Source organism: Anguilla rostrata, chromosome 7 (genome assembly GCF_018555375.3).
Source record: "Anguilla rostrata isolate EN2019 chromosome 7, ASM1855537v3, whole genome shotgun sequence".
Classification (NCBI taxonomy): domain Eukaryota; kingdom Metazoa; phylum Chordata; class Actinopteri; order Anguilliformes; family Anguillidae; genus Anguilla; species Anguilla rostrata.
The window spans coordinates 2,325,144-2,344,492 of NC_057939.1; the positions used below are offsets into that span (position 1 = coordinate 2,325,144).

The 19,349-nt window shown below is 43.6% G+C and overlaps 1 protein-coding gene across 7 annotated transcripts in view; it reads left to right on the plus strand.

Annotated features, from left to right (window-relative positions):
- LOC135258755 (liprin-beta-1-like) overlaps positions 1-19,349 on the plus strand; it is a 28,264-nt gene that overhangs the window by 498 nt on the left and 8,417 nt on the right. The window contains exons 1-16 of one of the 7 annotated variants that reach the window (XM_064342300.1): positions 3,380-3,530; positions 6,545-6,620; positions 9,319-9,524; positions 10,999-11,088; positions 11,203-11,316; positions 12,075-12,206; positions 13,312-13,404; positions 14,121-14,241; positions 14,984-15,025; positions 15,204-15,268; positions 15,358-15,436; positions 15,858-15,973; positions 16,452-16,576; positions 17,271-17,331; positions 17,908-18,097; positions 19,111-19,231. In XM_064342300.1, coding sequence (XP_064198370.1) covers positions 6,557-6,620; positions 9,319-9,524; positions 10,999-11,088; positions 11,203-11,316; positions 12,075-12,206; positions 13,312-13,404; positions 14,121-14,241; positions 14,984-15,025; positions 15,204-15,268; positions 15,358-15,436; positions 15,858-15,973; positions 16,452-16,576; positions 17,271-17,331; positions 17,908-18,097; positions 19,111-19,231 — 1,619 coding nt within the window. In that variant the 5' untranslated portion in view covers positions 3,380-3,530; positions 6,545-6,556. Of the gene's footprint in view, positions 1-3,379; positions 3,531-6,544; positions 6,621-9,318; positions 9,525-10,998; positions 11,089-11,202; positions 11,317-12,074; positions 12,207-13,311; positions 13,405-14,120; positions 14,242-14,983; positions 15,026-15,203; positions 15,269-15,357; positions 15,437-15,857; positions 15,974-16,451; positions 16,577-17,270; positions 17,332-17,907; positions 18,098-19,110; positions 19,232-19,349 lie in introns of those variants that run through there. The other 6 variants (XM_064342302.1, XM_064342301.1, XM_064342303.1 and 3 more) reach the window with 6 other exon arrangements.

Below are 19,349 nucleotides of genomic sequence, written 5' to 3' on the forward strand. Positions count from 1 at the left end.
GTAAGCCCCTCAGCTTGGCTTTTAATTCCCTAAATTTCGTTTATGCCTGTGGACGGGGAGAGCGAGAGAAACAGGCAGCATTCCTGCAGTTCAGTCAGAGCAGGCTGCTTGATAACAGTGAATATATATTATGTGGTCCATGAGAAAGTTTGCCATATTAAATTAAATTGTCTGTCTCAAACGCGATAATCTAAAAATATGATATCTGAGAGGAACTTCACTTTTAGTCCCCACAATGTTCCTGGAACAAAAATAACGTTGCAACGACACGCCAGCAATGATTTGTGTGCTGGGCGGTTAGGAGTCAGTAAGTGGGAATGTTTGTGTGCTGGAAGGTTGGCATTTAATAAGTGGGAATGTTTGTGAGCTGGAATGTTGCAGTGAGGGAAATGTATTAAGAGGGAATGTAGAAAGGAAGGTAAGCAGTAGCATGCGATAAACTGTGAGCAGAGAGTTAGCATTACTGAGGGAATCCTGTTTATATTAAGCTGGAATATTAAGATTGGAAGTAAACAAGATGAAAGCTACATATATATTTAGTTTGTTTAAGCCAATACCCTCACCCCAACCAAACAGATTGCAATACAGCGTCTTCAGCATTTTGCATCAAGTTAATAGATTCTTCTATTCTATTTAAAGTGTTAGGCATTGAAGCATTTTCCGTGCTTTGGACAAGGGCTGGCGAAGGTGTTATTTTATGTTAAATTTCGAATAATGCCCTCAAACATCAGGCCGATGCAGACAACATGGGGAAGAACGACCTCCTCCTCGCGTCGTGACAGTAAGGAGGACAGGAGAAGAACGCATCGCCTGTGGCCACCCCGGTCTTCTCCTGTCTCTCTGGATATTTATAACACCAGACCCAGACAAATAAAAGCCCACAGAGCCGGTTCCGTGGAACTGACATGAAATTTAATTGAGGAAACACAAGGTACGCGGCTTAGCGCTCGGGAACAGACTGTTCCTGACGCGTTCCTATGGTGATGGCGGCGGCGTAGCGCAGGTTAGCTGGGTCTTTGTTGCCCGGTAAACGCAGGCGAGCTCCCGGTCCGGTGACAACCGTCGACCGTCCGCTTCCTCGTTTTGCACTGTGAGAAGGCGCTAATGAGACACTCGTCTTTCTCTGTTACTGAAAACGTCTCTGCGCTTACGACCCGTGCGTAGCCCATCCGCCCACACGCGTTATGTAGTCCGCTGCGCGCATTGTGTGCTGCGCTGTACACAATATATAATTTACAACCATAGGAGGTTAATTAACTAGGCCATAAAAACGAATTAAAGAAATCTACAAATGCATAAGAAAACAATAACAAACAAACAAAAAATGAAGCATTTCACTTTGGTTTCTGTCTAACTGCTGTATATTAGATGTAAAATATCGGCTCTGTAATAAGATGTACAGTACCTGATACTGGGGGTGGCCAGCAGGTGTTTGACTGAAAAAGCTGAGAGTTGGGAAAAGGAAATTAGAGTCGCAGATGAAAGCTGAGTCCACAAGGTGAAATGTAACATAAAATAAACATGTTCAAAAGTTTCTGGGGGGGGGGGGGGGACATGCTCCTCCTCACTGTTGCCATCAGAAATTGAAAGTAAAGTTACTATCTTCTCATTCATCCTGTAAAACTACGGTTAGCTCCTATTCATCCTTATAATGATGATACATTTGCAAATATGCAAATTACCACTATGCTGCTAATGTTTGGGCACCTTGTCATTGTTTATTTGGCTAGTAACAGCATTTTTATTGGGTTTTTAAAAAAACTTTTCACTGTTTACACATTTTGGTCGACATAAGACATAAGTCGCCCCCAGCACGTTGAAACATGGACATTTCTACCTACGTTAGTCGCTCTCAGCACCTTAGAACTTTGGTATTTTGTTGACTTATGTCCCCCGCGGCATAAGATTGTACCCATTTCTCCATCGATGCCCCCTCTGGACCTGAAGTCCTTTCACAGCATCAACACGCAGGTGCACACTGAGGGCCGCAGTAGTCCACATTACCTGGAAGAAAAGGTGTGAGATGGCTGAAAATATAAGTATGTGGGTCTGTCTTCTTTTTTTGGGTGATCTGAGTCTTGCGTCTGGGTCTGCATGCATGCGTGTGTGCATGTGTGTGTGTGTGTGTGTGTGCATGTGAGTGTGTGTGTGTGTGTGCGTGTGTGTGTGTGTGTGTGTGTGTGTGTGTTTGGGCTGGAATGTGGTCTGACAGTCGTGATCTTACAGCTCATCTGACATTTTACATTTCATCCATGGCTTCTTGGAATATTTTTGCTGTTCTTTGGTTTTGAACTTTGGGATTGGTTTTCTTGGGATTAACTTCAGAGAAAAATGCTGTGGTTTTGTAACCTTCTTTTATCTCTTTTACTGACTGTAATGTGTCCATGTCTGTCACGTTCTTTGGCTAAGGCAGTTGAAACTTCATCTTTAGATGTCTGCACAGACAACTAAAGCCTATTTATTAAAATGATAATTTTCCTTTTCCTAACGCTAATGTTTTATACTAACTTCAGAAATATCAACACACAATGACAATATTTTGCTTTGTACGATTTTTGTGACTGATACTGTAAATGTTATGTTCTTAGATATACATAGAAGAGTTTGTTTTAGGTTAAAATATTTCAATTACTCCAAACTGCCACAAGATGTCAATATAAGAACAAATACAAATGACAAAGTACTTACACCTATTGCTTGCAGATGTGTGAAGTCCAGAGGTCAGAAAGCAGAAGTTTTTCCATGTGTTTCTTCTACTTATTCCACATCAGTTCTACCTCCTGGCTGAAGAATTGCAGTAATTAGCAAATCTAGAGTTTTTGGGGATGAGTTTTACTAAAAGAACCTGGATTTTCCACATCTGGCTGTTTGTGATTATCAGTACAAGATATTAATTCTAATTTTCTGTGTTCAGCTTGAAAATGAACAAATCTATATAGCATGATTCCAATATGTACTCATAGACAGTGTAGTCCATAAATGCACCTCCTTTGCACTCAATGACTGTCTGAAGTCTGCAACCCATAGACATCACCAGACGCTGGGTATCTTCCCTGGTGATGCTCTGCCAGGCATGTACTGCAGCCATTATAGTAAAGAAATGTATTTTATTATTATCACAATTAAATCACTGAAAATGAACTTTTAATGGCCACCAGTGCCTGAGATTTGGGGTCATCAGTCTCAGTCACAGATTTTACTCGTAGAATATGAATGATTGTCCGTACAGACTCTCTTACTTTGGAATGTTAAAATAATGTGATTTAGCCTCACAACCGTTTCCTGCCGTCCGAAACACTTTTCAGGAGAATCCCTCATTTCCAAAACAATCCGGTAGGAAGTGGGGGCGTGGCGAGCCATCGGCGACGTCTCCCTTCCCCCCCCCCCTTCTCTCTCTGCATGGCTTGGGAGAGGGGTCTGGGGGCATCCAGAGGGAAATACTGAGTTAGCTGGAGGGAAACGGATAGTGCATTTGACCTCGAAGGATCTATGAAACAGAAAAGCTTTATCGCCGTTTAAGGAAAGTTTTGGTGAGTGTGTCCATTTCACACCGGCGACAAAAATCTAACTCTTACTTAATCAGTTTCTCTTATCATACACTACCCCGGCAAATTAATGGTGTGGATCGAACGAGGTGTAATAGTCCTGAACTGACGATGTCTGAACGTAATTCCAAGTTGGGTGGGGCAACCATACTTGCAAAATTCATTAATGGAAATCAAACCAGGCAGAGTTTCATTTTTGACATCAGCTGGATCTCATACCTTTTTTCTGTAAAGAATGGGTCAAGACATATTAATAGCACTGTGAATTGTTATTGAACTTGGGTGGTTACGTATTATTGTATTTGGCGACTTTATTGTCAATAGCCTACTTTCCTTAACCCTGCATTTGAATTAACACTATAATCTACTGGATGTGTAACTACCACTAACTTTTAAAAGTATTGCGGGCATTTTGACGGCTGTAAGCGCAAGTGGTCGAAAGAAACTTGTTTGCATTAAAGCGCTCTTTAAAGTAGGCTATTTCGTGACTATCGTAGTTCATACTTCGTCCACAAGGATGCGCTGTAGGACTGAACGAATGCGTTGTTGTGTTGGGAAGTGGACATCGAATTTTGCGGGTATTTATTAGCAATTTCTGAAGATAAGCTTGATCGAAAAAAATGCGCTAGGTAGTCTAAGTAGGCTATAGAGTCCTCAGCCTGTTGATGTTATTTTGCCTAGTAGTTACTGTTAGAAAACTTTCCATAGTTTGGCACTATGCAATATGATGCTTTGTGTAAAAATGACCAAGCTTAATCTGGGGGGAACTTATTATTATTATTATTATTATTATTATTATTATTTTAAATTGTACACTGTTACTGCATTTTACTGTTATATCGTGGGCCTTTGCTTAAAATTGAATTAATTTTTGCTATCTTGCTATCTAAAGGAAGGGACATGGTGAACTAAACTTTTTATAGTAGCCAATTTACGTACTACGTGCACGTATTCCATTCTAATTCTTAGTGGAGTTGAATCCGCCATTGTGCACTTAGTGTCAACTAATGATTTTTCCAGTGCATCACTGGGTATATGGAAACTAGTATATTAGTATGCATACATGTTTATGTTTAAAAACATTTTAATCAAGGGTACATTTTTATTAACTCATAACAGGCCAAAGAAAACGATGCAACATCATAAAACAAAGGGGAAAATAGGCAGGTGGTGATAAAGCATGTGTGACCACTGCAGAGGTTTCAGTGTGCTTGCACTGTGCAGAGCAGTGGTGCAATGACAAATATTATTTTACCGACTATTAAAGTACGGTCGGGCAGGAATGTATTCTTGGGGTACTTCTGAAGGCGAGATCCTTAGAATTTACATTGCGTCCTTGTGTACAGCTGGATATATACTGATTCACTGCTGGTTACAACGGTAGTGTCCAGCCCCCGGGAATCTAAGCTATGACCTTTAGGTTAGAAGACCAGTTCCTTACTCATTATACTACACTGAAGCCCATTATACTGTATATCTATAATACTGATACCAGCTTAAGCAGTTTCCATTCTACGCAGTCTGTTTACGGGCAGCCATGTGCCCTATAGTTATGCCGATGGCATGCCTGGTATTTACTCGACTGAACGGGCTGAAGTTCCTCAGCCCAGCTTCCCTCTGCGGCATGAACACGTGATCGGTCACAAGGAGACAGCCTTCCCTGCCCACCGCTGCCCAATTCAGTGTGCAGCCTGTAGGCTAAAACAGAGTGCCTTACAGGTTACAATAAAGTGTTCTCGAAACCCCTGAAGTGGTGGTATCTGCAGTAGCCTGCCACCAGTTCAAGGGGTTTGGGCACCCCAAAGATTCAAGGTCTTTTCAAAATGTCCTTCTCAGTTTATTGAAAATACTCAAAGAATCAAAAATACAGTTTGGTGAGTTCTACGATTGCTAAAACTTTATTTGCCGAACTTAGCTAGTGCAAGAAATTGCGTCTTTTAAAACATTTGTGCTCTAAAAAGTTCTAAGGTAGTGAGGTACCAATGTGCTAAGTGTTGATAATATTTCAGTGAACACTCTCCAATTCCATTTCATCCAGAGTAGGTTTTTTTTTTTTGGAAAATCAGTGATGAAAAGTCAGTGTTCTAGAACTCCATTACAGTTATCAGTAGTGACTGTTACATCAGCATTAGTAGAATGCTCAGTTAAGAACATTCTAATCACATATTTGATCTTGCACCTTAAAGGGCCAAAGGATTTTGGCTGAGAATGAGACACATCAGAGGGCTCATTTTTCTCTGCGGAACTTGCTGCCCCCACCCCCCACCCCCGCAGGAAAAGCCCCCCAGTTCTGGGCTTCCCTCAGACATGGGCCAGCTGTTCAAATAAAGCTTTCCCTTCCTGCTGTGTGACTGCATTTTTCTTTTCTTTTTTTTTTTGGGTGAAGGAAAGTTTCCACTAAACGGAGATAATAGCTGTGAGTGCAGCTTTATGCTCTGATCCAAAGGCATTTGAGAATTTTAGCTTGCCGTGCTTTTTGCAATTATGAAGTGTGATGGTTCTTGTCAAAGTCTAGAATAGAATGGAGTGAGAGGTGTTCTACATCCAGACTGCAAACTTGTTTTGGGTCAAGAATCCTGACAGATGCATACATTTGTGAGCTGGTTTGACAGAACTATTTTTTGTTTTCCGTTTCAATTAATCATAATTTAATTAATCCTGTAAGGGATTTTCTGTTATGGTAAATGGACTGCATTTTTATAGCACTTTTATCCAAAGCACTTTACAATTGATGCTTCTCATTCACCCATTCACACACACAGTCACACACCAACAGTGAAAGGCTGCCATGCAAGGTACCAATCAGCTCATTGGGAGCAGTTCGGGGTTAGGTGTCTTGCTCATGGACACTTTGACACGCTCAGGGTGGTGGATCAAACCGGCAACCCTCTGACTGCCAGACAAACGCTCTTACCTCCTGAGCTATGTCACCCCAATACTTTTACTTTGTTACTTTCTTGAATTTATTTTATGGACCATTCTTTCTTGAATTTTTGCAGGGGATTGTGGGAATGATGTCAGGCGCAAGTGAGATGTTGGCAGCGGCGTTGGAGAGGATGGACGGCATCATCGCAGGTAGAGACGCCACTTCCTGTCTGCACACTCGCCACTTCCTGTCCGCAGACTCACGCAGTAACCAAAATAGGGTTTCCCAACCTTTTTACTTCCACAGCGCACTTTCCAAATTTAGACAGTCTCGTGGCACACCACTCTCAAAAGTGAGCGACATTCTGATGTTGATGTGGCATGTCAAGAGCAGGCCTACTGTACATGTCCTTTGGGGGTTTTAATTAAGCAATATGCATTTTAATGACATTTATTTTGGCTTTTTCTGAGTGGAATTTGTTGATTTTAAGCTTTTTCACAGCCCATCTAAGTCATAGAACTGTACCTGGTTAAATCTAACTGATTGCGAGGCTTTGTGTAGAATGAAGTGTGCTAAGCAGCGTTAAACCCGTATGTTCCTACCACATAACTGACATTCTTTAAAAAAACGTAGCTGGGCAGAGAGTGGTATCACAGCAGGACCACTGTCTAACAGTCGCTGGATGATCTGCCACAGATAATAGCAGCTGCTTTGAAAATGATCCTGATTTACTGACGGCAATTTGACAATAATCAGGAGATAACAACCATGTTTACTTTCCTCCATTTTCCCTTCAGTGGTATTTTAATTTGTCCCTTTCACCCAATGCACACTGGGATAGGCTCCAGCACCCCCCGTGACCCTGCTCAAGATAAGCGGGTATACAGATATAATGGATGGATGGTAATTTAATTTGTGCAGTGGCCTGGCCTCATTAGTCTGTGTGAAAGATGTACTATCAGACGAGTGTTTTTCATAACAACAAGATAACAGGGTCTGTGTCAAATTCTTTGAAGGTGAATAACAGTCTGAATTAAAAGTAATGAATTTCTCAGACAATGAATTGTCCTGGGCACTAAAAATATGAATTGGCCTAATGATCACAGAGAAGTAATGTCTAAAGCAGGGTTTACATTGGCCAGAAACTGCCAGGTCTTGGTAAAAATGATCAAAGCCTGGTCTTCTGGACATTCTGGCTATTAAATATAAATATCTATAGACTAGAAGCTAAATAATGGCTCTTAAAATTTCAAATATACTTTTTACTTATTTCATGAAAGCACAGCCACTTCTCGTTATGGCCATCCAGAAAAAAGCACTGAATTCTGTGGGAATAAAACCTGACCAGCGTGGCCTGCAGGAGGGGGTTAAGCTGTTGATGTGAATTTGAAGATGTACTAAAACTTCAGTCAGCTTTTAGTTCATGGCATTTTACAGAAACAGCTGTTTCTCTGTACTGAGTCCCCCACATTTTCAGCTGTGGAAAATGAGGTGCATGGATGACGGACAGGTGCTAGCTGTTGCTCAGCTGTTTCCTTCTGCATGGATTGTTCACTTACAAAAGAGCAGTGAGTGCCTAGTCTCGGGTTTAGCCTTTGATTTCATCCGTGGAGACAGCATTAGGAGTCAGAGGCATACTCAATCAAGAAGACCAGAGGACTCACTCTGACTGAGAAACACCCAATCTGTGAGCTGAGAGAACAGAATGACTCATTAAGAAGGACAGCACGGAAACTGGGATCTATAAAGTATATCCGTCTGGAAAGACTTGAGAAAGAAATAAACCAGAGGTGGACTCAGAAATAGACAGTTGTCGGCCGCGGAAGACAACGGCGGCTGATGGCAGACTGACCGTAAGAGCAGAAAAACCCTAAATCAATGGGCAGTGACATCACCAGCGGTCTCCAGAGGGCAGTGGTGAATATATCACAAGCCACTGTACGCAGCAGGCTCTGGGAACAGAATTACAGCAGAGGCTACACTGCGAGAGGCAAACATCTCTTCAGCAGCAAGACTCGAAAGGCCAGCTTGGAATTCGCCAAAAATAGAAACAAGCCAGGAGGGTTCTGGAACAACGTTTTGTAGACGGATGAGACCAAAACAAAACCAGTCGTGGAACGCTGTAAATGTGGGGAAAGGAAGGAACAGTCCATGATCCAAAAGCACCCACCCCCCCTCCTCTGCGCAATATGGAGGGGGTAGCGTCATGGCTGGGACATGCATGGCTGCTTATAGAACAGGCTCACTCATCTTTATTGATGATTTAACAGAGAATGGCAGCAGTAGGATGAATTTAGAAGTGTGCACACAGATTTTATCGGGCTATGTACAAAGAAACTCCTCCAAACTCATTGGCTGGAACTTCATCCTGTAGCAGGACAATGACCCCCAAACACACTGCCTACACAACCAATTCATTATTGGGAAAAAGTTATTGCATTTAAGCAACCAAATATTGACTTTATTGCTTTGATTTACTTACTGTAAGTTCATCTGTTGACATAATTTTGCATTGCTGAAAATGGGGGAACCCCACAAAAAACCATTACCACATTTTTGCAAAATGGTAAAAAATGTACGCATGTACATCTTTTGATATCAAATCCAAATGCCTTACGTATGTAGCATAAATAACAAATTTCACTCTAACATTACCATAATTTTAAATCACCTCTGCCTATCATGCAAATCTATTATAAATAAAAATGTATGTAATAAAATATTTTATTAACCAACAGCTCCATAAATTCTGCCTGAGAACTGCCACAATTGAGATTTCCAAATTTGGGAATTCAAAGGAAAAACCTCTCTGCGTCTCTCTCTCATTCTCTCTCTCTGTCCCTCTTCCCCCCCTCCCCCTCTCTCTGTCTGTCTCTCTTTCTCTCTCTCTCCCTCTCGCTCTCCCAGGCTCCAAGGCGATGGAATACTCTAACAGCCTGTTTGGGTTCCAGTCCCCAACGTCCCCGCTCGTGAGCGGGCTGCACACTCTGCACCTCCTGGAGGAGCTGAGGGGGAGTCTGGAGCTCCTGGACCCGGAGGAGCGGGAGGAGCTTCGCTGCCAAGTCCCAGAATCCACTGCAGAAAGCCTGGCAGAGTGGTTGCAAGGGCCCCTGGTGCATCCAGTCTCCTCCTTAACCGTTATTTTTATACCCGTGTCTCATTAGAAACGTGTCCTCATCTGGTTACAACTGCTCGTGCTTGGGGAGGGAAATTGCTAATCCAAGAAATTGTTGTCAGTTGGCTTGACGAGTAACAGGATTAGCTTTAAGCGTGGCTTTTGGGCGGCAGGTGGCATTTGTAACTGGAAAATAAGTAAACTCGTTATCACCATCAAACTTTTTCAATAGCCAGACAGTAGACAGGCAAGTTGAAATGATAATTTATCATTTTTGTATTCCATATGTTTTCAAATCGCATCTCAGGGATCGGTGCTTTGATTGGGCTAGAATAGAAAAGGTTACAGAAGGAGGCAGTTAAACAGTACGGCTACAGAGAGTGTGCGGTCCCTCGTACGCTAGTGGAGTTTTCACCACAGAGCAGTCTCACACGGAGACGCACGGAAAGGTCTAGAGCACCCGGAGTATTTCCTGTGCGGAGAGGAGCAGTCTTGGTCGAGCTGTTATCCGTGATTTAGAGGCCTTCTCCAGTTTCACAGAAGAAGAGACCTCTCGGAGGCAGGGAGGAATGTTCCGGAATGTTCTCCTCTGCCTGATAGCAGGGAGTCATACACACGCCTGCTATGATTCACCTTTCTGTAACTGTGCCCTTGGTCCTTTCACCATTTGAAGCATCGTTTCCTGAACTCAATTTTATACTGGACAGTAGGGGAAAACGTATTTATTTTCCAGGTTTTATCTTCTGTGATTTACGGTACTTAGACAATTTTAGTCTGTCTTTCCATTGTTTTGGTAATATGGAAAACATTTTTGGGAACCTGATCTGGGGTGTAGCCAAAAAGCCCACATCAGCCGTGGAAAATCTCGAGAAGCAGATTTAAATTTTTGTTTTTTTTCTTTACTCCGCAGTGAAATACCTTCCATGAGAATTATTTACAATGAAATACCTTCCATAAGAATTATTTACTATGTATAAGTATCGCTTTACACATTTGTAAAATTTCCAGCATTAATACGTATGCTCATTCCTTGCAGTGATGAGACCTCTAAGCAACAAAGCCTAAATAAGTCTAATAAGTAGTCGGGAACTTTAACATTAGTAATTCTACAATTCTACTGAAAATACCTACTGTATAGTGTATATCCTAAGGACACAGTGAACCTGGTTTTGCGAGTATATTCAATATAACACAGGATGTGGATGAAATCGTTAATGTTCCATATTTGAACTAAATGTTTATTATTTAGTTCAAACGGGTTGTCTCTACAAAGCCTGACCCAAGTCCGTTTCCCAGATTCGGCCTGGATATTTGGACAGAATTCCTTTTGCTATCTGGGGGGGGGGGGTTCATTTGTATGTCTCTGAAAATATACTGTATGTCTGGCTTAGAAGAGGGCTTATTCATATGAATCAATAAAACATTGTAATATGCATGTAATTGTCTCTAACATTTCTGTTTTTATATTTCAGGAGAATGGCCACCTCCCTGTCGGCAGTGTTGAGCAGTACCAGGATAGGCTCCTTCGACTGGAGAGCGACAGGGAGTCTCTGGTATTGCAGGTAGGTTACACCTGTTTCTGTCTCCTTTTATGTATTATAAACAGGTACAAGAGCAGCCTCTTGGAGGTTTCACATTTTGTTGGGTAAGGGATGTGTGTGGAATCTTGTCTGTAGGTGAGTGTGCTGACAGACCAGGTTGAGGTGCAGGGTGAAAAGATAAGGGACCTGGATCTGTGCCTTGAGGAACACCGAGAGAAGCTGAACTCCACAGAGGACCTCCTGCAGCAGGTGAGTGTTCACGTCGGGGGTCACCTGAATGTCTGGCTCCTCAGGGTTTCAGTGTTTCACTCCCTTACATTAAATAGTGTCTGTCTGTTAAGCTGTCTTTCCAGCAATCTCTGCCTCTTTCAATCGTACGGCTGCAAAACCTTTAGTTTGTCCTTCGGTCGGAAGGAGACCAAACCCAGCTATGCACCTATCATTTTAAAGATCATACATGTTACATGCATTGTGCAAGAAATACTCATGTTAGGATTTTTTTTTTTAATATAAATGTAAAAAATATATGAAAATGTATTTTTGATATGTTTTTAGAGCAAATTAAAGCATTGAGTCTCAGTCAACCTTATGACAAAATAAAATCGCAGTCTTAAAATATAATGGTTCTTAAGATCATGACACATAGGAGATTTTGTTTTTCTTGGGGTATGAAATGCCTAATTTCCTCTTATACACTCAAAGCACATATTTTATGAAATCACTCTAAAGGGTGATCGTGCCTTCGCTATTGCTGCTCCGAAGCTGTGTAATATTTAACCTCTTTATGCTAGGTCTGCCCCCTCTATTTACACCTTTAAAAACTTGGTTGAAAGCCCATCTCTTTACCATGGTGTAATGTGTAATGTTTTGTGTTATCCCTGTGTCTTTTTCGTTGTTGTTTTTTTTTTGGGGAGTTGAACAGAACTTTGGTCAGCGTGAGTTGTCGTTCCTTGTGCGGCGTTTGGGGCATTGTTGCTGACTGTCAGTGTCGCCATGGTGTCCTACAGGAGCTGCTCAGCCGGACGGCCCTGGAGAAGCAGAAGCTGGAGCTGCTGGCTGAGGTGTCGAGCCTGAAGCTCCAGCTGACCGTCCGGGAGAAGCAGGGCTGGGACTACGAGCAGAAGTCCAGGGACAGTGAGGTAGGGGCAGCGTGAAACGGACCACCGCACTGCGTCTAATCAAATCGGTTTTTGTTTGCATACCGCTTTTTACAGAGAACTGTCACAAAGACCTTTTACAGAGTTACCGAAGGGCAAAAAGGCAACAAAAACCAGGCCTGAACCCCCAAAAAAAAATCCCCAAAAAAAATCCCCAGTGGGGGAGAAAAACCCTCAGATGGTGGTGAGAAAGAATTTCCAGATGGGAAGAAACCTGGCTAGAGAGAGGGAGCCCAACCCCCACTGGCCGGCCTGGTGTAAAGTAGCAGTAGAATGGATGTAACAAAAGTGTAATAAGCGATCTACCACAGCTAATAAAATGGGTTGAGCAGGTTACAGATGAGGTAATAAACTAGCTGGAAAAGTAGGAAGTCCAAATGAGGGGAAGTGAAGTGTGCAATTTAGAGGGGCGGGGCGATGCATCTGGAGCTCCAGGCTGCGTCAAGGCGTGGGCATGAACCTGCCTGCTACAGGGTATGGTTTGGGCTTTGGTCAGCCATCTTACCCAGGGTATATTTTGGGCCTTGGTCAGCCATCTTACGCAGGGTATGTTTTGGGCCTTGGTCAGCCATCTTACGCAGGGTATGTTTTGGGCCTTGGTCAGCCATCTTACGCAGGGGATGATTTGGGCCTTGGTCAGCCATCTTACGCAGGGTATGGTTTGGGCCTTGGTCAGCCATCTTACGCAGGGTATGCCTTGGGCCTTGTTCAGGCCGGGCTCATCAAAATACCACTGACCTAGCTCCTCCCAGTGATGTACCAGCTGCACATGGGCTACTAGTTTCTGTGATAGATGAGCTCCTGATTTATATAAAAGAATTATGCTGGTACCCTAAATAGTTAGTTTTGTACACATAAAGGTAACATATAAAGAACACACAGTAAAGCATTTTAATTAATTGTAAAAAATATTTTCTCAACATTTTACAAACCCCAACTGACACTGCTTTCAAAGGAAGATAAAACCGACGTTTGCCGAACAGTGCCAGTCCAGCCACTTGAAAGATCACCCTTTAGCTCCGACTGTTGGTCGTATTCCCTAATCCTCCCTCGGGGTGTTGAGCGACGCGGCCCTTTCCCACCTCAGGGGCTGTCCCAAGAGCTCCTTCACCTGAGGAAGCGAGTGACAGAGATGGAGCGTGAAAGAGAAAAATGTGAAGACAAGCTGAAATTCACCCAGGTGAGCATTTGTGGGAGGTGATGCTCACTATTCTTCTGAGTATGAGCTTCTGAATGCAGTATGATCCCACACCTGGTTGTCAGGGAAATTTTCCTACGGCTCAAATTGCAATGTCTGTGCAGGTATTACTTGCATATTACAGAACGGTACTTTTATAAATCCCCTCAAGCCCCATTTTGAATCCACATTGTCTGTAAAAAGACACCTGGAGGATCTTTTTGGAGGACGGCCAGAGGTAAGGTACAGTATGTTGGGGTTCTGCCACAGGATTGGCCGTTTAAGACTAAGATTTTAGGAAAATGTGTAGCCTATCGCTGGGTATGACGTGACGTGTGATCTGTCTTAGGGTACACAAGGTTCAGGCTCGCTCTATGCGACTGTAGAACATGTGGCCTTACTCTGTGTGACCTGTGGTGTTTCTGTGTTTTGTGGCCTTACTCTGTGTGACCTGTGGTGTTTCTGCGTTTTGTGGCCTTACTGTGTGACCTGTGGTGTTTCTGCGTTTTGTGGCCTTACTCGGTGACCTGTGGTGTTTCTGCGTTTTGTGGCCTTACTGTGTGACCTGTGGTGTTTCTGCGTTTTGTGGCCTTACTGTGTGACCTGTGGTGTTTCTGCGTTTTGTGGCCTTACTGTGTGACCTGTGGTGTTTCTGCGTTTTGTGGCCTTACTGTGTGTGACGCGTGGTGTTTCTGCGTTTTGTGTTTTGTATTCGTCAGGACGAGCTAGCTGCGCTGAACAGGCAGCTGGAGAACAGCGGCAGGGAGGGAAAGAGGCCAATCAGAGGAGTCCGCTCGGAGGGTACGAATGAGGAAGACTACGCAGAGGGCAGAGACGAAGGTGAACCTGTCAGTCCCTTTGTCTCTGTTTTGAATCTACAGGACAGTCGTTATTAACGTCCTCCAGTTCAACAGCTCTCTTAATAAACGATAACGCCGGTGATTTTCATTTTTTCAGTATCGTCAACATATCCTCTGAAAATACCAAAACCGAAGTGTTTCTGTCCGACTCTCGGTACGTTTTTTTTGACGGTTTCCCGTTTGGCGCTGAACCAGGAAAGCTTTCTGTTGAGCTCTGAGGTCATTAAATACAACTCAGACATACTTTCATTTTCAGAAAGTGTATCCTATTATCACAAAAAAAATAAGGTAATGCAGGTTTTAATAAATTTACTATAAAGATGAGCAAGTTGTTCGTTTCGATGGCGACTCTTTTCAGTGTTTTGGCGCCGTGCCAGACTGCTTTCCATAGGGGAAAAGCAGTAAAAATCAGGGTCTTTGTGATAGTGAATGGTGCTGAACAAATCAACAGCATGTCTCTTGACACTCGTTTTTTTGGCCTACGGTGGAGTTTATGACTTTTGGGATAAAGAGAACCGGACAGAAACATTATCGGTTTTGATCTTTTACATATATGTAAAATATTATGAATATTATGACAATGCTGCAAAAATGAAACTGACCAACGTGTTGCCCTCTAACCCTCGATGTTTATACACCACTGAGAGGTAAGGTTGGGGTTTTCCCACGTCACAGCACAGGTGGTAGAACAGTATACCTTTCTTGGGATTCTCTGCATACAGGTGTGCCTGCAGGTGTGTTCTCTGCGCCTCGGGGTCAGAGTGGTGAGTGTCATCCCCCCCCTCCCCCCCCAATGAATCTGCAGAGATGGGATTTTCCCTGGGAATGCGTCAAGTTGAACTGTCCTTCCTGCATTCACACGCTAAGCCTTGATGCCGTTGTCCAGGATTAAGGTTTTTTTTGTTTTGTTTTTTTTTGGCCGAAATGTATTCTGTGGCTCAGCAGGAGTGCCGGCTCAGAAGATGGGGAGGGAGATGGAGTCTCTGATGGCAGAGGGAGAAGAGAAGGTCAGTTCACTGCGTGTCCCTGAGCATCTGCTTCGTGTGGGGATTAGTCACCACTCTGGGTTTGATGCTGTCGACGTGTCTGCCCGCAGGATCATAGGATCAAGGAGCTGCTGGTGGAGATCCAGCATTGCGAGGAACAGGAAACAGAGCCTGTGCTGCAGAAGACAGGTGAACCCACATTCAGAGACCACTAGAGGGCACTGTTCAAACACCAGTAAACAGATGCTGCACAAACGGGTGTTTTTTTAAATAAAGAGGCAAAGAAGAACCCCAGTGCTGGAGTGTTCTGCCCCCAATACCTGATCTAAGATCATTTTTATTATAATCATTGATCAATATTGAAGGGCACAGAATTAAACTCTGTAATGGTACCAGGGAAGACATTTGGCAGATTCCTATTATGTATTGGAATCCAGTGTACAGGGGTCAGCTATTTTACAATCTACTGAGAAGTTACTTTGATGAAATTAATCTTAATTGAAATGTGAAAGAATTCAAAATTTATTGGTTGCAGCCCCACTTGTGTAATTTAACTCTTGACAAGAGCATGATGGGATATCAAATGAGATCCTTTTTTTCCCCTGCAAAGCCAAAGATGACAACAGTGATGAGGGCTGCCATGGTTATCCAGTCACAGCACCGACTGCTGCTCCTGTCGGCGTGGAAATGGAGCAATCCGCCCCACCCAATGCGGAGACCACACAGGTGAACCAGGAGGGGGCGCTGCGCTCCTCAGCCCCACGGTTTTACGGACAGGAAGTGGGCGGTGACCTGAAGATTGTGGGCAGGAGCGTAACCGGGACCTAAAAAACACAGAGGTCAAAGAGACTCCTAAATTAACTGAATGTTCTCACTAAAGAATGAAATGAAATATAGGCTTTAGAAACGTACAGGGGGGGGGAAAATACAGAGGTATCCACGGTCCTTGTTGTGGGTTCAGCTAAACTTCACCTGTGAAGTAACCGTCTGTACAAATGGATATATAAGAAGTTTAGAGCACTCTGTTTAACAAGGAGTTATTTGTCATTACTTTGATGTTGGTATGGACAATTCATCCACACCTGTCATATATCGGAAAACAACAACCCATCGTGTACATATGTACACTTCAGATATAGATATATAATTTTACCTTTTTCTGAATGGGCTGTATGTGATTTGCTCTCTTTGGAATTAACTGCAGCAACCAGAGCAGCTGCTACAAGCATCTGGTCCTGTAGCCACCCCCAAATCAGAAGACACCCCCAAATCAGGAGACACCCCCAAAGTAGACCAGGCAGAAACATCAGAGCAAGCAACATTACACAGGTAAGAGCAACATTACACAGGTAAGAGCAACATTACACAGGAGAGAGCAACATTACACAGCTAAGAGCAACATTACACAGGTGAGAGCAACATTACACAGGTAAGAGCAACATTACACAGGAGAGAGCAACATTACACAGGTAAGAGCAACATTACACAGGAGAGAGCAACATTACACAAGTAAGAGCAACATTACACAGGTAAGAGCAACATTACACAGGAGAGAGCAACATTACACAGGTAAGAGCAACATTACACAGGAGAGAGCAACATTACACAGGTAAGAGCAACATTACACAGGAAAGAGCAACATTACACAGATGAGAGAAACTTGCTCTAAATGTGTCAAGTGTGGCTCATTTATGTTCAAATAAAATGTGCCTACACTAGTCAAGTCTCTCGCTGAATTGGTTTGCCCTCTTCTGGACATAATTTGCAACATCCCGAAAATTGGTCAAATTCTACCACGTAGAATTCAGCATTTAAAATTGTAATATACTGTGCGATTATGTTCAAACTTACATGTTTTTTGAGGAGGAATATTCAAATGCGTACTGTATGCCAGTATTGATTCGTTGTTGCATTTACGTTGATACCATTGAGACTCATTGATACCACTGAAGCGTGGTACCCGTGGGAGTGGCATTGCCCAGCGCGGTCTGGAGGTGGGCAGTGATGGGTGATCTCCTTTCAGCGCTTCTCACCGTCCGGAGGCAGAGGTGCCAGGTGAGGTGCAGAAGGGAAGCTCTCAGGAGGTAAGGAGGTCACACACTTAACGTACCTGGGGAGGGGTGTAGTTTTATTGGGGGGGGCGGCGGGGGGGGGCGCATCTGTGTGCAAAAACAAGGGAGGCAGTTCATTATGGTTGGCTGCAAAATTATGGTGGATGTTTTGGACAAAATTGTGGTTTAGTGGTATGGTTAGTTACCATTTCCCGTGTGTTGGTTTAGATTAGAACAGTACTGTTTGTCCTGTAGACCCACGTTTTACGTGACCGCTCCGTGTTGCTTTTGCATGGTGCAGTTCTTCGGATGCTGCAGTCCTTTTTATTGCTCCTCATTGTCTAAATGTATGTGACTGTGTTTTAATTGAACTGCTAAATGTGTTTAACTCTTAAATCTGTTTGCTGGGCTTTGATGTGTTTTGGGCAACGTATGCATGCGTTATTGCTTGAAGTAGTCCTCATTTATTGATTGCTTGTGGCTTGCCTGGTGCATCCTTGTACAGAATAATGCAGACTGTAGGCTAACTGGATCCTCTGTTTAAACTGTAGTGTGGTTTGTCCTGACTATGTTTGACTGTCCAAGGCTGAAAATAATCATTTTCTCCAGAGGGAGGAGGGTGAAATTACCCAGGAGCACAGTCTTTTGCCCCAGCCCACTGCCCCCGCCCCCGCCCCCGCCCCCGCTCCCCAAGGCCCTGCGGAGGACAGCTTCGGCACCAGGAAGGTGCGGTCTTCATTTGGGCGGGGATTCTTCAAGATCCGGAGGGGCAAGAGGACTGCCAGTGCCCCTAACCTAGGTGGGGGGGGGGGGCGGGGCAGGGGGGAGAAGTGGGGGGAAACTTCACAGGGACAGGGCTGTGTTCTTTTTGTAATGTTTATATTACACAGAAATCGTCGGGTCAGTTGCAGTGTGCTTTGCTGGAGTTTAAAGGTCAGGTTTAAACCTGTCGACCACAGAGCTGCAACTGATGCCATGAACCATAAATGCAAGATCTGGCTGGATCTGAAATGACTGCAGACATGCAATTCCCGGCCTCTTTTAGTCCCAACTGGAAGGGTGTAGTCACACCCTGATTGGACGAGAGAATACACAACAACTGCTCTCAATGGCCAGTTAACAGCCAGTCTCCTCGACACTGATCAACAGCTGATCCACGTAGCCCTGCAATCAACTACTGAGCCGCAGCAATGGACCTGAGTGAATAGGAAATCGAGAGGAAATACCGAACTAAGCAAAAACCAAATTACACGCACTGATGACTTGCAAGCACCATAGGATTTGGGTGACTGGCACATACTGTATCTACTGTATCTACACAACTATGAAACAGCTACATGGTACACACACATTCAGTGCTGCCTGTGGGACTGTTGAGTGTTTTACATAAAAATTTCATCTCACGCTCCACTGTAGTTTTGTGGCTGTGCGTTGAGGGTCATAGTGGTGGATTATGGGATTATGAGTCCTTGCTGTGTCTGTGGGGTTGTAGTTTCGGAAGCTCTGTCTGTGGGCGCATGTTTATTTTACAGTATTTTTATTTTTTATTAAACCTTCATTTAACCAGGAATACCCCAATGAGATCTAAATCTCTTTTGCAAGGGGTAGCTGACATAAAACACAGCAAGACTATTAACAGTCAAGTTGCAGACATCAAATGGGGAATGAGATAGCAGTGTAACAGTAATTAAACAGAAGAGCAGAGGTTAAAAGCAGGAGCATACTTCAGTCGCAGAGTCACAAATTACATGTTTAAAATTGACAGTTGAAATTAATTTCTTGAGATTTTAAAGATTTTTTTTTGTTCTGCAGAGAGGGAGGGGGAAGGCACGGCCCCACTGGACCTGGCGGGGGCACCATGCCCGTCGCCAAGCAACAGCGCCCAAACCTTGCCCTGGAAGAAATCCTTAGGCATCAGGAAGTTTTTTGGGAGGTGAGGTCGTACAGGCTTTTCCTGAACTGGCAAATATGGTTTGTTATTGATCCAGACAGGGCAGGTGGTGGAATGTAGGGGACCATGCAAGGAAGGGGTACAGCTAAATCAGCCATTC